The sequence below is a fragment of the Heptranchias perlo genome, chromosome 22, assembly GCF_035084215.1.
Source record: "Heptranchias perlo isolate sHepPer1 chromosome 22, sHepPer1.hap1, whole genome shotgun sequence".
Classification (NCBI taxonomy): Eukaryota; Metazoa; Chordata; class Chondrichthyes; order Hexanchiformes; family Hexanchidae; genus Heptranchias; species Heptranchias perlo.
In genome coordinates, this window is record NC_090346.1 from 30328178 (window position 1) to 30345547 (window position 17370).

The following is a 17370-nucleotide window of genomic DNA, read 5'->3' on the forward strand; positions in this document are numbered from 1 at the left end:
CTCTCCTCACACCTGCACGCTCACTGCTCACAATACTCCCCTCCCCTGCTTCCCTTCACTCTCCTACAATCACTGCACCACACTACACTCCACCTCCTTCTCGGATATGCTGCACTTCCTTCTCTCACTGCTATTGCAACCCTCACTTCCCCACAACTAACATCTTACACACTACGGGATAGGCACATTCTCTAAACACTCCACAAGGATGTTACTAACACACTCCCTTCTTTTTTGCAGAAGGTCGCACAAAACTTGCCACAGAAGCCCGCCAGAACATCTTCTCCCCGAGCAAGAAAACGTGCTGGGCGTCACTGCAGCTATGTCCGTGTTCCTGACAAGAGTCGTGAGCTACGTCTGAAGGAATCTTGGTAGATTTTGGTTGGGGTCCGCTTTCGCACCAGAACCAAGAGACCCAAGGATTGATGGAAAATGATCCTCGGGCCTCATCAGCTGGTCCTGCCTCCACAGGCAGCTCGCCCAATGGGAGACATCAATGTCGGGCTGCCTGCCTCGTTGGCAGCAGCCCATAGTTAAGTCCCGGGAGGGGTGATTGGAGTGGGCTAGTGGTGTGGGTGGTGATCGCAACTCCTGTGGAGCACTCCCCCTAAAATAGAGAATAAGGGAATGCCGATTGGGAATCTCATAACTGTTACTCAGAACGTCTTACTTTGGATTGGGGGGGGGGGGGAATTTCCTGGTGACCTCAAGCCCTCAGGCTGCCAGAAGCAAGGCCAGCTCTGTCCAGTAACAAAACAAAAGAGCAAATTCCAAAATTTCTCTTCTAACTCCAGCATTGAGCTTTTAAAACTACCTCATGCTGCAGGCTCCAAACCAAAGCATTTAGGTCAGCATCAGCTGATGCTGGCAATAGCTATGATTGTTTTACGTCATCATGAATATTACTAATCACAGGTTTTGGACACTCCTATAGCATTCCGTCTCATTTTAATTATGGTGTAAACGGGATTCCGTCCAATTTGCAGATCTCAGTGAGCACAAACTATCCAGGGCCAAAGAAGTTGTTGGAAATGGCGAACAAATTCAGGGACAATATGTATAAGTAATATAAACAGGCTTTATTTTTCACACACGTACATGAAAAGAAGGCCGCTGTAAGCCCTTATTTTATGCATATTTTAAAGCAATATTCTAAGTGCTCCCAAAAACAAGTTTAAATGTATGCAATGGAAAGAAATATCTGCCTGTCAGCCTCCCAAATCTAGTGCCCGTCATTATGTCAGTAAATTGCAATTCCTCATGTGCCTAAGGAGTGCTAACACTTTTTTGGTATGTAGAAACTTTCTTCTTGAGTTAGAATACAGTTTTCAAGTAAAACAAAGACTATTGAGTTACTAGTTGTTTGCAGTGGAAAATTAATCATTTCTGTTGAATCATAAAGGAATTAGTTGCTGCAGTCAAACATCTTCCAATTAAGGTAAGAAATCTCAAACGTGCATAATGACAAAACAAACATGAATTCTAGCTCAGTAACTTCCACTCCCTTTGGGGTAGAAAGTTAAATATAGATAGATTGAATGTCTGTTTATACCACACTTCAGTACATTGGAACATTTCAATCAGGTATCCTATGGATCCAGTTTAAAATATTGCGACAAATATCATTCTGCTTGCCAGGGCCAGTGCCTGGGTCGCAATGGACTGGCAGCAATGACACATTTATAATTTTTCCATGTCTTATATCAACATATTTCTTGCTCATAACTGCCTAATGTATAATGTATTGTTGAAGTTCATAAAGTTAAAATTGCAGCCTCAGTTTTCTGCTGTTTAACAACTGTAGAAAAATAATTAAATAGTAGATTCTATATTTCACACAATATACTTTGTAAGGTGTTCAAGCACGTTGTGCAAAGAATTTTTGTGCGGCATTTTTAAACCACTAAGGGGAGCTTTGTGATAATACCAAACCAAAATTAGATTAAGCATCTTGGGTAAATGAGCTATAAAAATCACCTAAGTTCTAGCGATGTTGTTCTTTTATGAGGTACCAAGCATGCCCGTCTGACACTAACGGATGATTATTTCCTAGCAGAAACAGAGCTATTAATTAAACCAGTGCTCAATGTTCATTATTGGAACTCAGGGGATGACTGTTTCTCCAAAACATGGTAGTTCACAAGGTTCAACAGGCATAAGAAGAAATTACTATGAAATGACTCATCTTTTCCTTCCCTACTCACTGAGGAAATTATATAGCTGGTAGAAACACTTCCTACGTTATTCTAAGGTTAGATTTTCTTCTGCTCTGTTCCCAAATAGTACCTGAAAAATGGGCGCAATGTAGAGGAAAATGGGTGCTAATCCATGCTCCCTGTTCTGCTCCTGGATAACACTGCATCAAAACTTCCTCTATACCATTTCAGGTGGCTGCACCTGACTGCATTAAAGAGAAGAAGCAAATGAATGTCCTATGTCCTTGCAGACAGATTTCCTCGAGCAGAGCCAGGTGCAAATCAAGAGTAGACTGCTCCTACAGGAACCTGGTGCCACAGCTTCCTGAGCTGCCGTTTAGGTGTTTTCTATCTTAAGGGAAAGGCTGGTATTCTCTGACTTTCTGAATTAAAAAAAGTTTTGCTGCTTCAGTATTTGTTGCAGAATGTTGTTAGTCATTTACACTTAGAGAGGCAAGAACAGATAAAAAAAAAAGCCCTAGGCCAAATCAGGCAAGAAAGAATTCTGGGAAATTTCTCTCCAACCCCCGAAGGCAGTTTCTTCAAAGAAAATGTTAATGCAAGTTTAAAGCTGGCCACAATTTCATCTTACTTGAATAAGACCATTGTAAGCTTGATGGGGTGATTTTAACCCTATCCGCCCAGCAGAATCCAGGTGGGTAGGCATTTATAATCTCCTAGGTCTGTTACTCACCCTAGGGTCACTGGGAACCGACCTGCCAGGATTTTCACCGCAAGCAGCAAGGACACTCAACCAAAGCCATGTCGGGGCCTGACCAAAACTTTAGCTAGTAGGCCTGAGCGGGAAATGGCAGTAAGCTTCTCACCAAGCCTACCCAGCGAAGAACCACACTGGGGGCAGAAAAGGCCCCAAAAGATACTTTTCAATTTATTTTTATTTCCTTGTGCGGTCAGAAGGAGCAGGAGTGCCCCTCTGGGCCCACGATTCGAATCCTAATTAGTGCACGGTCTGGGGAAAAGCATTGTGTATCAATGAATTTGCCTCAGGGCTGAGCAGTGTGTGCTGGCTCTGGAAGCAGTAGATCTGGGTTGATTCCTGTTTCATCCCAGATCCAATCAAAGCAAATTCTAAAAAACAACAAAAATCACTCTTGGAGAATCTGCTCCAGAAACAGTCTTCAATGCTTATATTATTACAGTGAACTATATGTAGTTAACCAGAAATTCTATAATCTCCCTGTTATAAACAACAACATAAATAAGACATAAATGATGACAGACTGTTTGCAATATTCTAGACAAATGGGGTCCAGCAGAATGGGATAGATTTATTTCTTAGTTTAAGTGTAGGATTAACCCACTGTGGCGATACCATAAATGATTCAAACATTGCCAGCTTGATTTATTAGAGTAATTGCTCATGTAGAGAAACAAATCAATACTTAGATTGACATCAGTATGCATGCAGATTTATAAATGAAGAAGGCTTTTGCAAATAAGAGACTCAAACAAGATTCCAAAAATGCTACAAGGCCAGAGGTGCTCATGATATATCATTGTTAAAAGTCCTGTTCAGATGTTAGGATGACAAACTTTATCATTGTCTATTCTGTGGCATCACCTGCCTCTGAGAAAGCGACGGCAGATGACAGGAAATCTATAGGCGGAACACAAATGCACAAATGCCAGACATTCTGGATCTGAAGCGCAGTAATGGGTCATCCAAATTCTAGGAGACCCTTTCCAGGAGCTTGCAGCCATCCGATATACTTTTTTTTCCCACTGGGAATGCGCTTAGGACTGGCTCATAGATGTTTCAGAGACACTTTACGATTCACGAGGGGTCAGCATAGTGGTGAAACATACAAATTCAAATGATGGGACACACCATTATATAAAAAAAATAATTACTTACCTCTTGAACAATTCTTTTCTGTATTTTAATAATCAGCAGTTATATGGTGAAACAACATTACAATGTCATAGCACAACAAGCATTTGACATTGCATAGGAAGTCCTAATCAGTTATTTGTATTGCTGATTACTTAAAGGAGCTTCACAAATTAGCAACATCCTCCTCCTGCTAAAGCTTGTGGCAGTTCCTCACCATCTTCCAAGGGGAGGCCTTGGAGTATTGCAGTATTATGTAGCACACCACAGTTATTCTGGAGATCCTCTGAGATATATTGCAATACTCCCCCTGACAAGTATATACTTGGTCTTACTAACAGAGAATTGGTGACAGAGGGAGAAAAGGAAGTGAGAGAGCTGGAAAGAGGGACAGAGCCAACAACCATAAATTTAAAAAGATAGTAAGAGTTGCAAGGTGGCTCAGCTAGTTTACCCTGGTGAGTAGCTGAACCTCAGGTTTGATCCCTGGTCTGTGCTGAGTTAGTGCATTTCAGCCAGGGCAGGAGGAGAGATGATACAGTTGGCCTCGATGTCCCTGGGTTATGATGGGGAAAATCAATCAGGGTTCCTGCTCCAGATAAATTCAAGCTGAGCTTGAAAGCTGCCTTTGCAGTCAAATCACACACAAATAATACAGGTCCCTGTGGAAGCATACCTGAAGCAAGGAGTCAACGTGAAGAGAAAAATTGATGGTAAAAGATGAACAAGATAAAGAATGGCAGGCAGGAGAAATAGACTAAACTGACAAGCAAAGAGTGAAAAGATAAATGTACAGGAAACATAAGGGGTGAATTTCCGCAGTAGTTCTACTGCTCGTCTCCTGTAACTTTGGCAGAAAAGCCAGGGAAACCCCAGAAAATGACATTTTTCTGGGGTTTCTGAGGATCTTCCACCAAAGTTACAGTGAACAAGCAGGAGGACTCCACGGAAATTCACCCCCATGGTCTCAGTGAGCTATATTTTATTTGAAGAAGTCAATAAACCTTTTTTTATTGTTTATTCCAACCACTAATACAAGGCAGGTGCACGCAGTGTTTAAAGAGGCAATTTTGTACAATGAGATATCAGTGGCAAAAATGACACAGAAACAATTAAACACCTCATGGGCAGAACTTCCAATGCCTGACTATCATTATCTACTGAGTGGGACTGCCCTCGTTTGGTTCCACTCTTATCTATCCAGTTGTAGCCAGGGAATCTCCTGCAATGGCTTCTCTTCCAGCTCCCGCACCGTTACCTCTGGAGTCCCCTGAGGATCTATACTTGGCCCCCTCCTATTTCTCATCTACATGCTGCCCCTCGGCAACAACATCCGAAGACATGGGGGTACATTTTAAATTAGAGCCAGGAAGAGAACGAGGAGGGGGGATTTCCAGATGGGAGATCCAGATGTATGGGTTTCCCAACTGGCTGTCAGTTGGACAGGAGAACAGCCAAGGAGTGGATGACAGTAGTTAAGTTTTAGATCAGGGGGGTGGGCAGTCATCGGGGGGGGGATGGTCGGACATCGTGGGGGGGCAGACATTGGGAGGGGGGGGTGCGTCGGCCAATCACGTGTGTGGGATTGCGGCAGGCAGGCTTGTTGGGCCTGGAGATGACACTTCTGCTCCTCCTGGCCCACAAGCAGTGCAATAGAGGCACTTACCTGTTGATCCGGGCCTTCTCGCCTCCTCTTACGTGGCGTGAAGCAGAAGGCCCAGGAATCCAGGCTCCCAGGAGTTAAAAATAAAAATGCTGTTAAAATGAAGGCCTGCAGCCTCCTTAAAAGATTTTACTGACTGTCCCGCCTCTTGGTCGTCTGCCCCTGACCTGCCTCCATTAAAACCGGAAGTGGGCGGGTTGGAGGTGAGTTGGGGTCAGGTTTTACTTTTATACAATTTTTACCTTCTCACCCGCCCCCAACCCACCCGTCCTTGGGGTTAAAATTTACCCCCTGATGTCACATGTAAGCTGACAACATCAAGCTTTACTTCTCCTCCATCTATCTAGACCTCTCCACTTCTGTGTCGTCAGACTGCTTGTTCGACATCCAGTCCTGGATGAACCGCAATTTCCTCGAATTAAACATTGGGATGACCAAAGCCGTTGTCTTTGACCCCTGCCACCAATTCCATCTCCCTGGTCATTGTCTCAGACTGAGCCAGACTGTTCCTGACCTCGGCATCCTATTTGACCCCGAACTGTGCTTCCGACCCCATATCTCTTCCATCACAAAGACCAACTACTTCCACCTTCGTAATATCCCCGTCTCCACCCATTTGCTGTTGAAACCCTCATCCACGCTTTTGTTACCTCCAGACTCGACGGTTCCAATGCTCTCCTGATTCCCATCTTCCACCCTCCATAAACTTGAGCTCATCCAAAACGTTGCATCCCATCTCTTAACCCGCACCAAGTCTCACTCACTCATCATCCCTATTATTGCTGAACTGCTGAAAAGCTGGACTTTTTTGCTAATTTTATCAAGCCTAGTTTTGCACTGGAGCAATTCTTGGAGCAGCACTAAATATGGGCGAATAGTCCATTAGTGCTTTTTACTCGGAATGTACCAATGTTTATGCACTTCTACCATTTCACTTAAATTAGTGACCAGAGGAAACTATGATTTTGTGTCCCTGATAAAAGTACTACAAGTGTAAACTTATACAAGCAATTGGAAGCTTCAAAAATATTGGGCCGTATCTTGCTGGGAAAATAATGTCGTGTTAATGACGCATGCCGTTATTAATGTGCAATTTGGCCAGCAAGATCCAGTCCATTATAACTCCCAGCATCCCTTGTACGTGCATATCCACAGACATACACAAGAACTTTTCAGAACCCTGAAACACTAATTCCTTAAAATAATGTATTCATTCCATCAGCCATCAAATCATTGATTGCTCCAGTTAATATGGTCACCCGCAAAGTCAGAAAGGTTAAAATTCATGCAGAGGCAAAAAACTCCATAGCAATTACAGCAACTGCCAGCTTTCTGCAGGAGGTTTATAAGTCATTTGATTATCAGCATGTTTTAAGTTTCTTCAGTGTAAAATCTTATTAACCTTACAAATGATTCTGCTGACCACAGGGGCAAGCTTTAAAGTGACAACAGAACAAATTAGAGTGCGTTATATTAACTCTCACTGTGAATTTACCAATGCATTAACCCTGAATTTCCTCGGACGTTCAGCTGCTACGTCACCATAACTTCACTGGAAGTGCTTCCGACAAAGTTACAGAGGTGCAAGGGCAGAAAGTCGGAGGAAATTCAGGGCCATAATTTACCAATAGTCAATGTATAAAATGTTAAAGTAGTTATAAAAGAAAGAGGATGGATGAAGAAAATGAGCACTGATTTATCCGTACACTTACTGCATAAACTATACAAGCCAACAGCCCGAGACATTACAGAAAACTGACTTGCTCATAATGCTCCACAGGAAAATTAAAATTATAAATTAACTGATTGTTTCTTGTACCGGGACACCCAGACTGGAACACAGAAAGTTAGCCTGCAGGTACAGCAAGCAATTAGGAAGGCAAATGGAATGTTGGCCTTTATTGTAAGGGGGTTGGAGTACAAGAGTAAGGAAGTCTTGCTACAACTGTACAGGGCTTTGGTGAGACCACACCTCGAGTACTGTGCACAGTTTTGGTCTCCTTATCTAAGGAAGGATATACTTGCCTTAGAAGCAGTCTAACGAAGGTTCACTAGATTGATTCCTGGGATGAGAGGGTTGTCCTATGATGAGAGATTGAGTAAAATGGGCCTATGCTCTCTGGAGTTTAGAAGAATGAGAGGTGATCTTATTGAAATATACAAGATCCTGAGGGGGCTTGACAGGGCAGATGCTGAGAGGTTGATTCCCCTGGCTAGTCTAGAACTAGGGAGCATAGTCGCAGGATAAGGGGACAGTCATTTAAGAGTGAGATGAGGAGGAATTTCTTCACTCAGAGGGTTGTGAATCTTTGGAATTCTCTAACCCAAAGGGCTGTGGATGCTGAGTCATTGAATATATTCAAGGCTGAGAGGTATAGATTTTTTGGCTCTTAGGGAATCAAGGGATATGGGGATCAGACGGGAAAGTGGAATTGAGGTCAAAGATCAGCCATGACCTTATTGAATGGCGAAGCAGGCTCAAGGGGCCGTATGGCCTACTCCTGCTCCTAATTCTTATGTTCTTATATATATATTTAAAATCGTACATCTACCTTGCTTTTGTTTTATTACATTTTTGTACCCCTCATGCACTACTCTCTAATGCAAGATCTCTGAAGAACAGCATAAGGCGATAGGTCTCCAGCTTTCTTTCCCTTCCTGTGGGGAAGTGCCTCACCAGCACTCAATGCCTCCCCTCCGTGGTCCAACTGAGATCAGAAACTCATTACGAGGGGAACTGCAGCTGCAGACCTACATTTTACAATCACATGGCAGAGCACAGCGCACTGCCACTGGGACAGCTCCATTTAAATGTCATTGAGACCAGTAATGTATAACAGGATACTAGTTCTTTTAACATACATGAAATTTTGGAAGTTAATACAACAAGAGTGTACATTCAACCTAAAGAAACAATTTCGTGCCCAATTTTTCTAAAAATGATAATTGAATTCATAAAAACAATTTCACTTACCTTCTTCAGATATAGAAAACTTTTGATAAAGCCATTCAACAACATCATTGCCTGGAAAAAAAATAAACTGGAATAAAATCTTTTCAAAGCAAATAATTAAAAATTACCAAAAGCAGATTTATTCTAAAAATTATTAAAACGTTTATTAATTTATTATTTACAAAATGATTGGATATGTTCTTGATCAATTAAATTAAACGCAATTGCTTTTAATACTGTTTATTTTCTACATAATGTATATTTGTAAAATCACAATGTTATAAAAAGTAACATTTTACTTACATTGACAATCCTGGAGCATTACCTATCTATTAGTAATACTATTTAAAGGCCAATTCCCCAAAGCCATGCTCAGAGCTGGGTCCCATCACCAGCAGCATGTGAGATCCTTGGAATGGGCAATGAGCCCAAACGTACCCAGCTCAACTCCTGATTCCAAGAGGAGAATAAGTTTATGTGGCCAATTTGTTGAGTGTCTATATAAAATGTGTGCTGGGAGGCCTCCAAACTGTTCACTTCATAACTCCACAGCTTAGAGGTAGGTTATCTAATTTTTTTACATTTGGACCCCGATTTTAACTCCAGACTAGTCTTGTTCCTTTTCTCTATCCTCTACATCCTTCTCAATAGCAAGAGACCTGAAGAAGACACCTAAAAAGAGGATAATCCTTCTGAGGAAGCACCTTCACGTGCTCTATCACTCCCAAACATTGGCACAAAGATTGACACATCCAGCTGGGTTACAGCAGTGTTGGCCAATACGTTAGCCACTAGCCTCATGTGGTTAATTGGGAATTCAGAAGTGCCTAATTACATTTCTGATTAGTAAATAAAAAATGAGTAATAGACACCATCATTGGGCATGTGATCTCATTACTCATATTCGCAAAGCGTATGCATGTGTACTATAACCATTTTGTGCATTTGTTGGTAAAATGGTAAGATGAAAAGCAGATTCTGTGAGGGTTTTTTGATTGTTGAGTGTGCTTTACTTCCTTGGTTACTGCTTATTGGTTAATGATGTGTAACACGGGTGAAAACGCCAGACTTCAGCACCACGGCAACACCAGCAACATTGTATGGAGAGGGGAGCTGTCATTGTCGTCAGCTCAACCAAATGAATAATCGCTCCAAGCTGGCAGATGAAAGCAAACCAACCAATAATGAGCAGCTCCAACAAGGCACGTCATGGCAATGGGCCAGCAGCATCCAACCATGTTCTGGATGCAAAGCCGGGGCAGGTCTGGCGGGTCTCATGAGAGTTAACACTCTCAGCAATCATTCTGATGAAGAAACTATTGCTCGCAACTATTGGACAAAATCCTAAAGGCTGTACCAAGATGTGCTTGTCTGATAAATTCATGCCAGAATTCTAAACTTTGGTGAATGAGAAAGATTGCAAAGTTTCACACTGAATGGCGGTAGATGTTTGTTAAGTAAATATACATGTGAAGTACACGTACCTGAATTGCGTGTAAGGCGTTTTCCACTAAAATGAGTACATGTAGCTAAAACAGTGATGCTGTAGCCACGCTTCTGGCCAGTCAGCAATTTCTATTGGACAACACTGGGTTAGAGAATGAGGTAGAGGGGCCTGCATATAGTGAAACACCTAGCATTAGTGAGAGCAGTAGGTACTGGTGGCAGAGATAGCCCAGGAGCCAACTCGCACATGGGCACGGTCCTCTCCAAGCTCTGCTGAAGAGGACAGAGATGAAGACATCAGGGGCCCAGCAATAAAGAGAAAACTGCTTGCTTCACACAGTTATATGAGGTGTTGGAAGGCCCGGCAAGGAGTTTCACCACCATGGCTGAAAGTATGGAGGTGTCTGCTCCCAGCCTGTGTGGTGTCATCTCCCAGGGCATCAGCACTCTGCAGTCTACCTTGGAGAGTGTGGCCATGTCTAGGAATCCTGCAGCCAAACCCTCACAACAGGAGTCAATGTTCACAGTCTATGCAGCTTAAGTGGAAGCTCAACCGGATGACATGCAGACTCTGGGCTCAAATCTGTGCTCTACCAGATGTCCACCTTGGAGAGGAAGGTGTCCACCATGGCCAGATTGATGGGGCAAATGGTGAAGGGCTTTCAAGGCATCACTCATCTTCTGCAATCTGCTCTCCAATAGATCAGTAGAAGTGCTGAGACCCAGCCCCATGGGAGTGGCAGCAGCGTAGCGGGAGCGGCATGTGTTGCCCTCGCTCAGAAATATCAGCATGTCTGCTTCTTTACCAACCCCTCAACCTGTACCAACCACGGTGCTAGAAAGCCGGCTGGGCCAGACTGCACCGGCAGCTATTGAAGTGCTGCAGTCTACAGCCAAGCCTTCATAGACTTGACCTCCAAGAAGCTACAGGTCACGAACATCTCAAGGGTCCCCACATGAGCATTAGCAGCCCTCCAGCAGCTCCACTGAAGCCACTGGAAGAGTATCCTGTAGGAGCAGTAGTGTTAGTAAACCTTCTTTTAAGGAAAGCACTTAGGGTTAATTACTTGGGTGACAAAACAATTCAGTACAATATTCTGTTTAGAATTAAAACCAACACCTTTATTATATTTGCAACTTTGTTCTATAGTTCCTTTTCAGTGCAGCTTTTTAGTCTGCATTGTCAGAATTTCATTGACAGAGACTGGCTGAATGGTTTCAATGTTCTTCATTGCAGAATCAAGGGACTGGTGAAGGGGTAATAATGGCTATTAATGCTGAGGGGCTTTTTCTGATTTGCCAGATGAGGGGATTGAGGCGGTCACTAAAAGCGCTGTTCTATCAACTGCTCCCTGACCTGTCTAACTGCAATCTGTTCTGATGGCCCTCCTTTTTGTGGTTCTCTCTCATCTTCATCCAATTTTTCCTTGTCTGATGATCCCTCTTCTTGTTGCTGTGCCTCCTCCAACTCCAATCCTCTTTGCATTACCAGATTTTGCAGAATACAACAAACTACAAAGATGCGGCCCACTATGTCTGGGCCATATTGTAGGGAGCCCCCGGCGCACCTGAACCTTTGCTTCAAAATGCCAATGGTGTGCTCTATGATGTTCCTGGTAGTTCCATGGCTCTCATTGTACTTGTGTTGCTCAGGCATGGTGGGTTTGCAGAGGGGATTCTCTGATGTTCCTGGATGGGTGGAAAAGTAGAAGGATGGATGAGTGTCCGCAAAATGAAGGCATCATGTTAGCTGCCAGCGAAATTTGCGCAGACTTGCAATATCCTTCTGTGGTGATCACATACCAGTTGAACATTGATGGAGTGGAAGCCCTTCTTGTTCACATAAGCTGATAGCTCATTTTCTATTGCCCCAATAGCTACGAGTGCAGTCTATTATATCCCGGACATGAAGGAAGCTGGCCACTGCTTCAAATACCAGAGCTCCCTCATTCTGGCTGTTGTCATCCAACGTCATGGTAATGTACTTGGTTTGCTCTGGCAAGGAGGCCATTGGACATCTGTGTCATGCAGTTGTGCACTGCAGGCTGGGAGATGCAGGTGATATCCCCTGCAGAAGCCTGGATGGAGCCTGTGGTAAAAAAGTTAAGGGCATTGGTGACTTTGAGAGCCACTGGCAAAGCATGAACCACTGGTCCAGCGGATCAGCGACATCCTGCGGTGAAGCACAGCCTCTCCTCCTGCACTGCTATTCAAGAAAGTGACTCTTGGCCTACAGACCCTGTGGGGTAGCTAAGGCCTTCCATGAGCTTAATATGCTGTCTAACAGGCCCAGCTGCTGCTTGTCCTGGTTCTTCAGGCTGCTGCTCCTCTTTCTCTAACTATTCGTTAATCCAAAGGAGTGAAGCAAAAACAGCACCCATGATGAGCAGTGAATGTTTAATGAAGGTACATAAGGAAAAATGAATCAAATGAAGCAAACTGGAAGCTCATAACTGGCTTTGAAATGCAGTACTCAGAATGGCACATAGATCCTAATGACAAGTGCCTGCAGGTGAGTGCCCCTTTAAATACAGCTACGAGTAATGCCAGTCAGTTTATGAAGCTAATGTCAATAAGTTTCTTTCAGTGGGTTTACTGCTGGATGGGACTTCTGACCCGCCCAGTTAATATCACTTCGGGGTCCATCTGACGTCAGCAGACCGAGGCACCCGCCATTTTTCTGCAGGTGCTTTTACGACTTCAGCAACCTAGTTTTGGACTTCCCCATAAGTGGAAACATCTTCTCTACGTCTACCCTATCAAACCCTTCATAATTTTAAAGACCTGTATTAGGTCGCCCCTCAGCCTTCCCTTTTCTAGAGAAAATATCCCCAGCCTGTTCAGACTTTCCTGGTAATTAGAACCTCTCAGTTTTGGTATCATCCTTGTAAATCTTTTTTGCACCTTCTCCAGTGCCTCTATATCCTTCTTGTAATATCGAGGCCAGAACTGTGCCCAGTACTCCAAGTGTGGTTCCTGCCTCCACAACATTCAAGAAGCATTTGGATGAGCACTTGAAATGCCATAGCATACAAGGCTACGGACCAAATGCTGGAATATGGGATTAGAGTAGACAGAGCTTGATGGCCGGCGCGGACACGATGGGCCGAAGGGCCTCTAATCCGTGCTGTATAACTCTATGACTCTATGACATGCTTGACCAACCGTATTGAATTCTTTGAGGAACAGGAAGAGTCGATAACGGTAATGTAGAAGATGTCCTTCCCTTTTGGAATCCATGCCGACTATTCTTTATTATATTTTCAGTTTCTAGATGTTTTTCTATTACAGCTTTGAGTAAAGATTCCATTATCTTTCCTACCACCGATGTTAAGCTAACTGGTCTATAGTTCTCTGGACTGGTTCTATCTCCCTTTTTAAATATAGGAATAACTTTAGCTGTCCACCAGTCCTCTGGCACTATTCCCTTTTCTAATGAATTTTTATATATATATAACCTTATTATGTTGGGATCGCTATTGAATAGATGTTCCCCTACACTTACTTCTCTTATTTGCTCTGGTTCATTTCCCATTACTAGATTCAGCAGTGATTCCCCTCTTGTTGGGCTTCTTATGTATTGGGTAACAAAGGAGTCCTGTACACACTGTAAAAACTCCATTCCCTTTTCCCTTTCCCTACCACTTCTTGACAGTTTATTTGGTGGTTGTTGAAATCGCCCATGATTATTATTCTATGTTGTTTACTCATTTTTTTTATTCGCTCGTGGGATGTGGGCATCGTTGACGAGGCCAGCATTTATTGCCCATTCCTAACTGCCCTTGAGAAGGTGGTGGTGAGCCACCTTCTTGAACCGCTGCAGTCCATGTGGTGATGGTTCTCTCACAGTGCTGTTAGGAAGGGAGTTCCAGGATTTTGATCCAGCGACAATGAAGGAACGGCGACATATTTCCAAGTCCGGATGGTGTATGACTTGGAGGGGAACGTGCAGGTGGTGTTCTTCCCATGTGCCTGCTGCCCTTGTCCTTCTAGGTGGTAGAGGTCGCGGGTTTGGGAGGTGCTGTCGAAGAAGCCTTGGCAAGTTGCTGCAGTGCATCCTGTGGATGGTACACACTGCAGCCACAGTGCACTGGTGGTGAAGGGAGTGAATGTTTAGGGTGGTGGATGGGGTGCCAATCAAGTGGGCTGCTTTGTCCTGGATGGTGTCAAGCTTCTTCAGTGTTGTTGGAGCTGCACTCAATCAGGCAAGTGGAGAGTATTCCATCACACTCCTGTCTTGTGCCTTGTAGATGGTAGAAAGGCTTTGGGGAGTCAGGAGGTGAGTCACTCGCCGCAGAATACCCAGCCTCTGACCAGCTCTTGTAGCCACAGTATTTATGTGGCTGGTCCAGTTAAGTTTCTGGTCAATGGTGACCCCCAGGATGTTGATGGTGGGGGATTTGGCGATGGTAATGCCGTTGAATATCAAGGGGAGGTGGTTAGGCTCTCTCTTGATGGAGATGGTCATTGCCCGCCACTTGCCACTTATCAGCCCAAGCCTGGATGTTGTCCAGGGTCTTGCTGCATGCGGGCACGGAGAGCTTAGTTATCTGAGGGGTTGCGAATGGAACTGAACACTGTGCAATCATCCCCATTTCTGACCTTATGATGGAGGGAAGGTCATTGATGAAGCAGCTGAAGATGGTTGGGCCTAGGACACTACCCTGAGGAACTCCTGCAGCAATGTCCTGGGGCTGAGATGATTGGCCTCCAATAACCACTACCATCTTCCTTTGTGCTAGGTATGACTCCAGCCACTGGAGAGTTTTCCCCCTGATTCCTATTGACTTCAATTTTACTAGGGCTCCTTGGTGCCACACGCAGACAAATGCTGCCTTGATGTCAAGTGCAGTCACTCACCTCACCTCTGGAATTCAGCTCTTTTGTCCATGTTTGGACCAAGGCTGTAATGAGGTCTGGAGCAGAGTCATCCTGGCGAAACCCAAACTGAGCATCGGTGAGCAGGTTATTGGTGAGTAAATGCCGCTTGATAGCACTGTCGACGACACCTTCCATCACTTTGCTGATGATTGAGAGTAGACTGATGGGGCGGTAATTGGCCGGATTGGATTTGTCCTGCTTTTTGTGGACAGGACATACCTGGGCAATTTTCCACATTGTCAGGTAGATACCAGTGTCATAGCTGTACTGGAACAGTTTGGCTGGAGGTGCGGCTAGTTCTAGAGCACAAGTCTTCAGCACTACAGCTGGGATGTTGTCGGGGCCCATAGCCTTTGCTGTATCTAGTGCACTCAGCCGTTTCTTGATATCACGTGGAGTGAATCGAATTGGCTGAAGACTGGCTTCTGTGATTGTGGGGACATCGGGAGGAGGCCGAGATGGATCATCCACTCGGCGCTTCTGGCTGAAGATGGCTTCAGCGTTAGATTTGCTTACATATTTCTTCCTCCACTTCCCTTCCACTATTAGGTGGTCTGTAGAATACCCCTATTAGTGTGATCGATCCCTTCCTGTCCATTGTATCAATCCATATGAATTCTGTTTCTATCTTAATGTTAGCTATGTCCCTTTTTTCTATTGCCCTTATGTTATCTCTAATTAGTACAGCTACCCCATCCCCTTTTTCCTTCCATCTCCTTTCTAAATATGTTATAACTGACTACTTGGGCACATCTGAAGATGATTCCTTGGCTGTCTATGCTGCAGCATGGAGGGATTAGGTTTTTGATTCTTCTTATTTTAGATTATTTCAACTCTTGTACCTTAGATCATTCTCGTGGATGATTGCCAACTCCCCATACCTTTGAGAGTACGCATCCTATCCTTGAGATCTAGGTAAGTTTTCAGCAATGTACCCAGGAAATGCACAGTAAAACACTGTCTGTTAATTATTTTTAGCTACTGGACTTATGCCACACTTTCATAAGCTCTAACGCTAGTCTTCAAGTGCGAATAGAGCATCGCATCTTGTTTTAGTTTTAAAACCACTAAGCAAAATTATTTAACCAAAGACAAGCAAGCAAATAAATAAGTGATTTAACACAGTTGTATATTTAGAGTAGAAATCTTTCCACCTAACTCAAGTGAAAAAAAAAATAATGCTCTATAAATAACTCTTATATTAAGCAATGTTTCTTTACTTAATTTTTTTTTACCACTGCAAGAATTTGTACTAATGTAAAATCTCACTCTCGGGACTAGTTCTTCTGCTCAGAATTTTCAAATTGACGCCTTCCTTCTCAGAAATTTTCAAACTGACTCCTCAATTCAAACACAATGGGGGTCATTTTGACTCTCGACGATGGTGTAAAATGCACACTATCGGCTCGGTCACCTGCACCTCTCCTAATTTTCTTTTCTACTGTAGTCACTGGAGACAATAAACATGAGAGGTGTTTAACGGATGGCCGAGCCAATATCGCACATTTTAAACTATCATCTAAAGTCAAAATTACCCCCATCACATTTTTTAATATCTCAGAAAAGTGTTACCGGGTCTTCTTGCATTTTGAATATCTGAGCATTCACATTTAAACTATTGTACAAACTGATCCAAACAGGCAGCACTGTATAACTTCAAATTATTCCTCTCTCCAGCCTGTGACCAATGAATCTTGCAACACTGTGACAAGCTAAGCTTGGTTGGTGCATGAATCCGAACTGAAGTCAATTTTTTTTTAAACTGCTTGTGATTTGCGACTAGAATTAAAGGAACAGGCATCAAACCAAACTAAACTAAAATACCTTGGGCTGGATTTCCTGGTGTGCATTGGCATTTGCAGAAGTGCAGCAGATATGCATTTCTGCCCAACTGTTGACCCTGTTGCTGACCAGGGCAGATTTCCTGAGGTGAGCTGTCTCCCGCTGCAGAACTGCCAGTAATTTTTTTTTATTCGTTCACAGGATGTGGGCGTCGCTGGCGAGGCCAGCATTTATTGCCCATCCCTAATTGCCCTCGAGAAGGTGGTGGTGAGCCGCCTTCTTGAACCGCTGCAGTCCGTGTGGTGACGGTTCTCCCACAGTGCTGTTAGGAAGGGAGTTCCAGGATTTTGACCCAGCGACAATGAAGGAACGGCGATATATTTCCAAGTCGGGATGGTGTGTGACTTGGAGGGGAACGTGCAGGTGGTGTTCTTCCCATGCGCCTGCTGCTCTTGTCCTTCTAGGTGGTAGAGGTCACGGGTTTGGGAGGTGCTGTCGAAGAAGCCTTGGCGAGTTGCTGCAGTGCATCCTGTGGATGGTGCACACTGCAGCCACAGTGCGCCGGTGATGAAGGGAGTGAATGTTTATGGTGGTGGAT

General features: G+C 43.9%; 1 protein-coding gene across 2 annotated transcripts in view; it reads right to left on the minus strand.

Annotated features, from left to right (window-relative positions):
- Nucleotides 1-17370, minus strand: part of rgs11 (regulator of G protein signaling 11) — a 140478-nt gene that overhangs the window by 99419 nt on the left and 23689 nt on the right. For both annotated transcript variants that reach the window (XM_068003190.1, XM_068003189.1), the window contains exon 3: nt 8685-8735. In XM_068003190.1, the coding sequence (XP_067859291.1) occupies nt 8685-8735 (51 nt within the window). The remainder of the gene's footprint in view (nt 1-8684; nt 8736-17370) is intronic.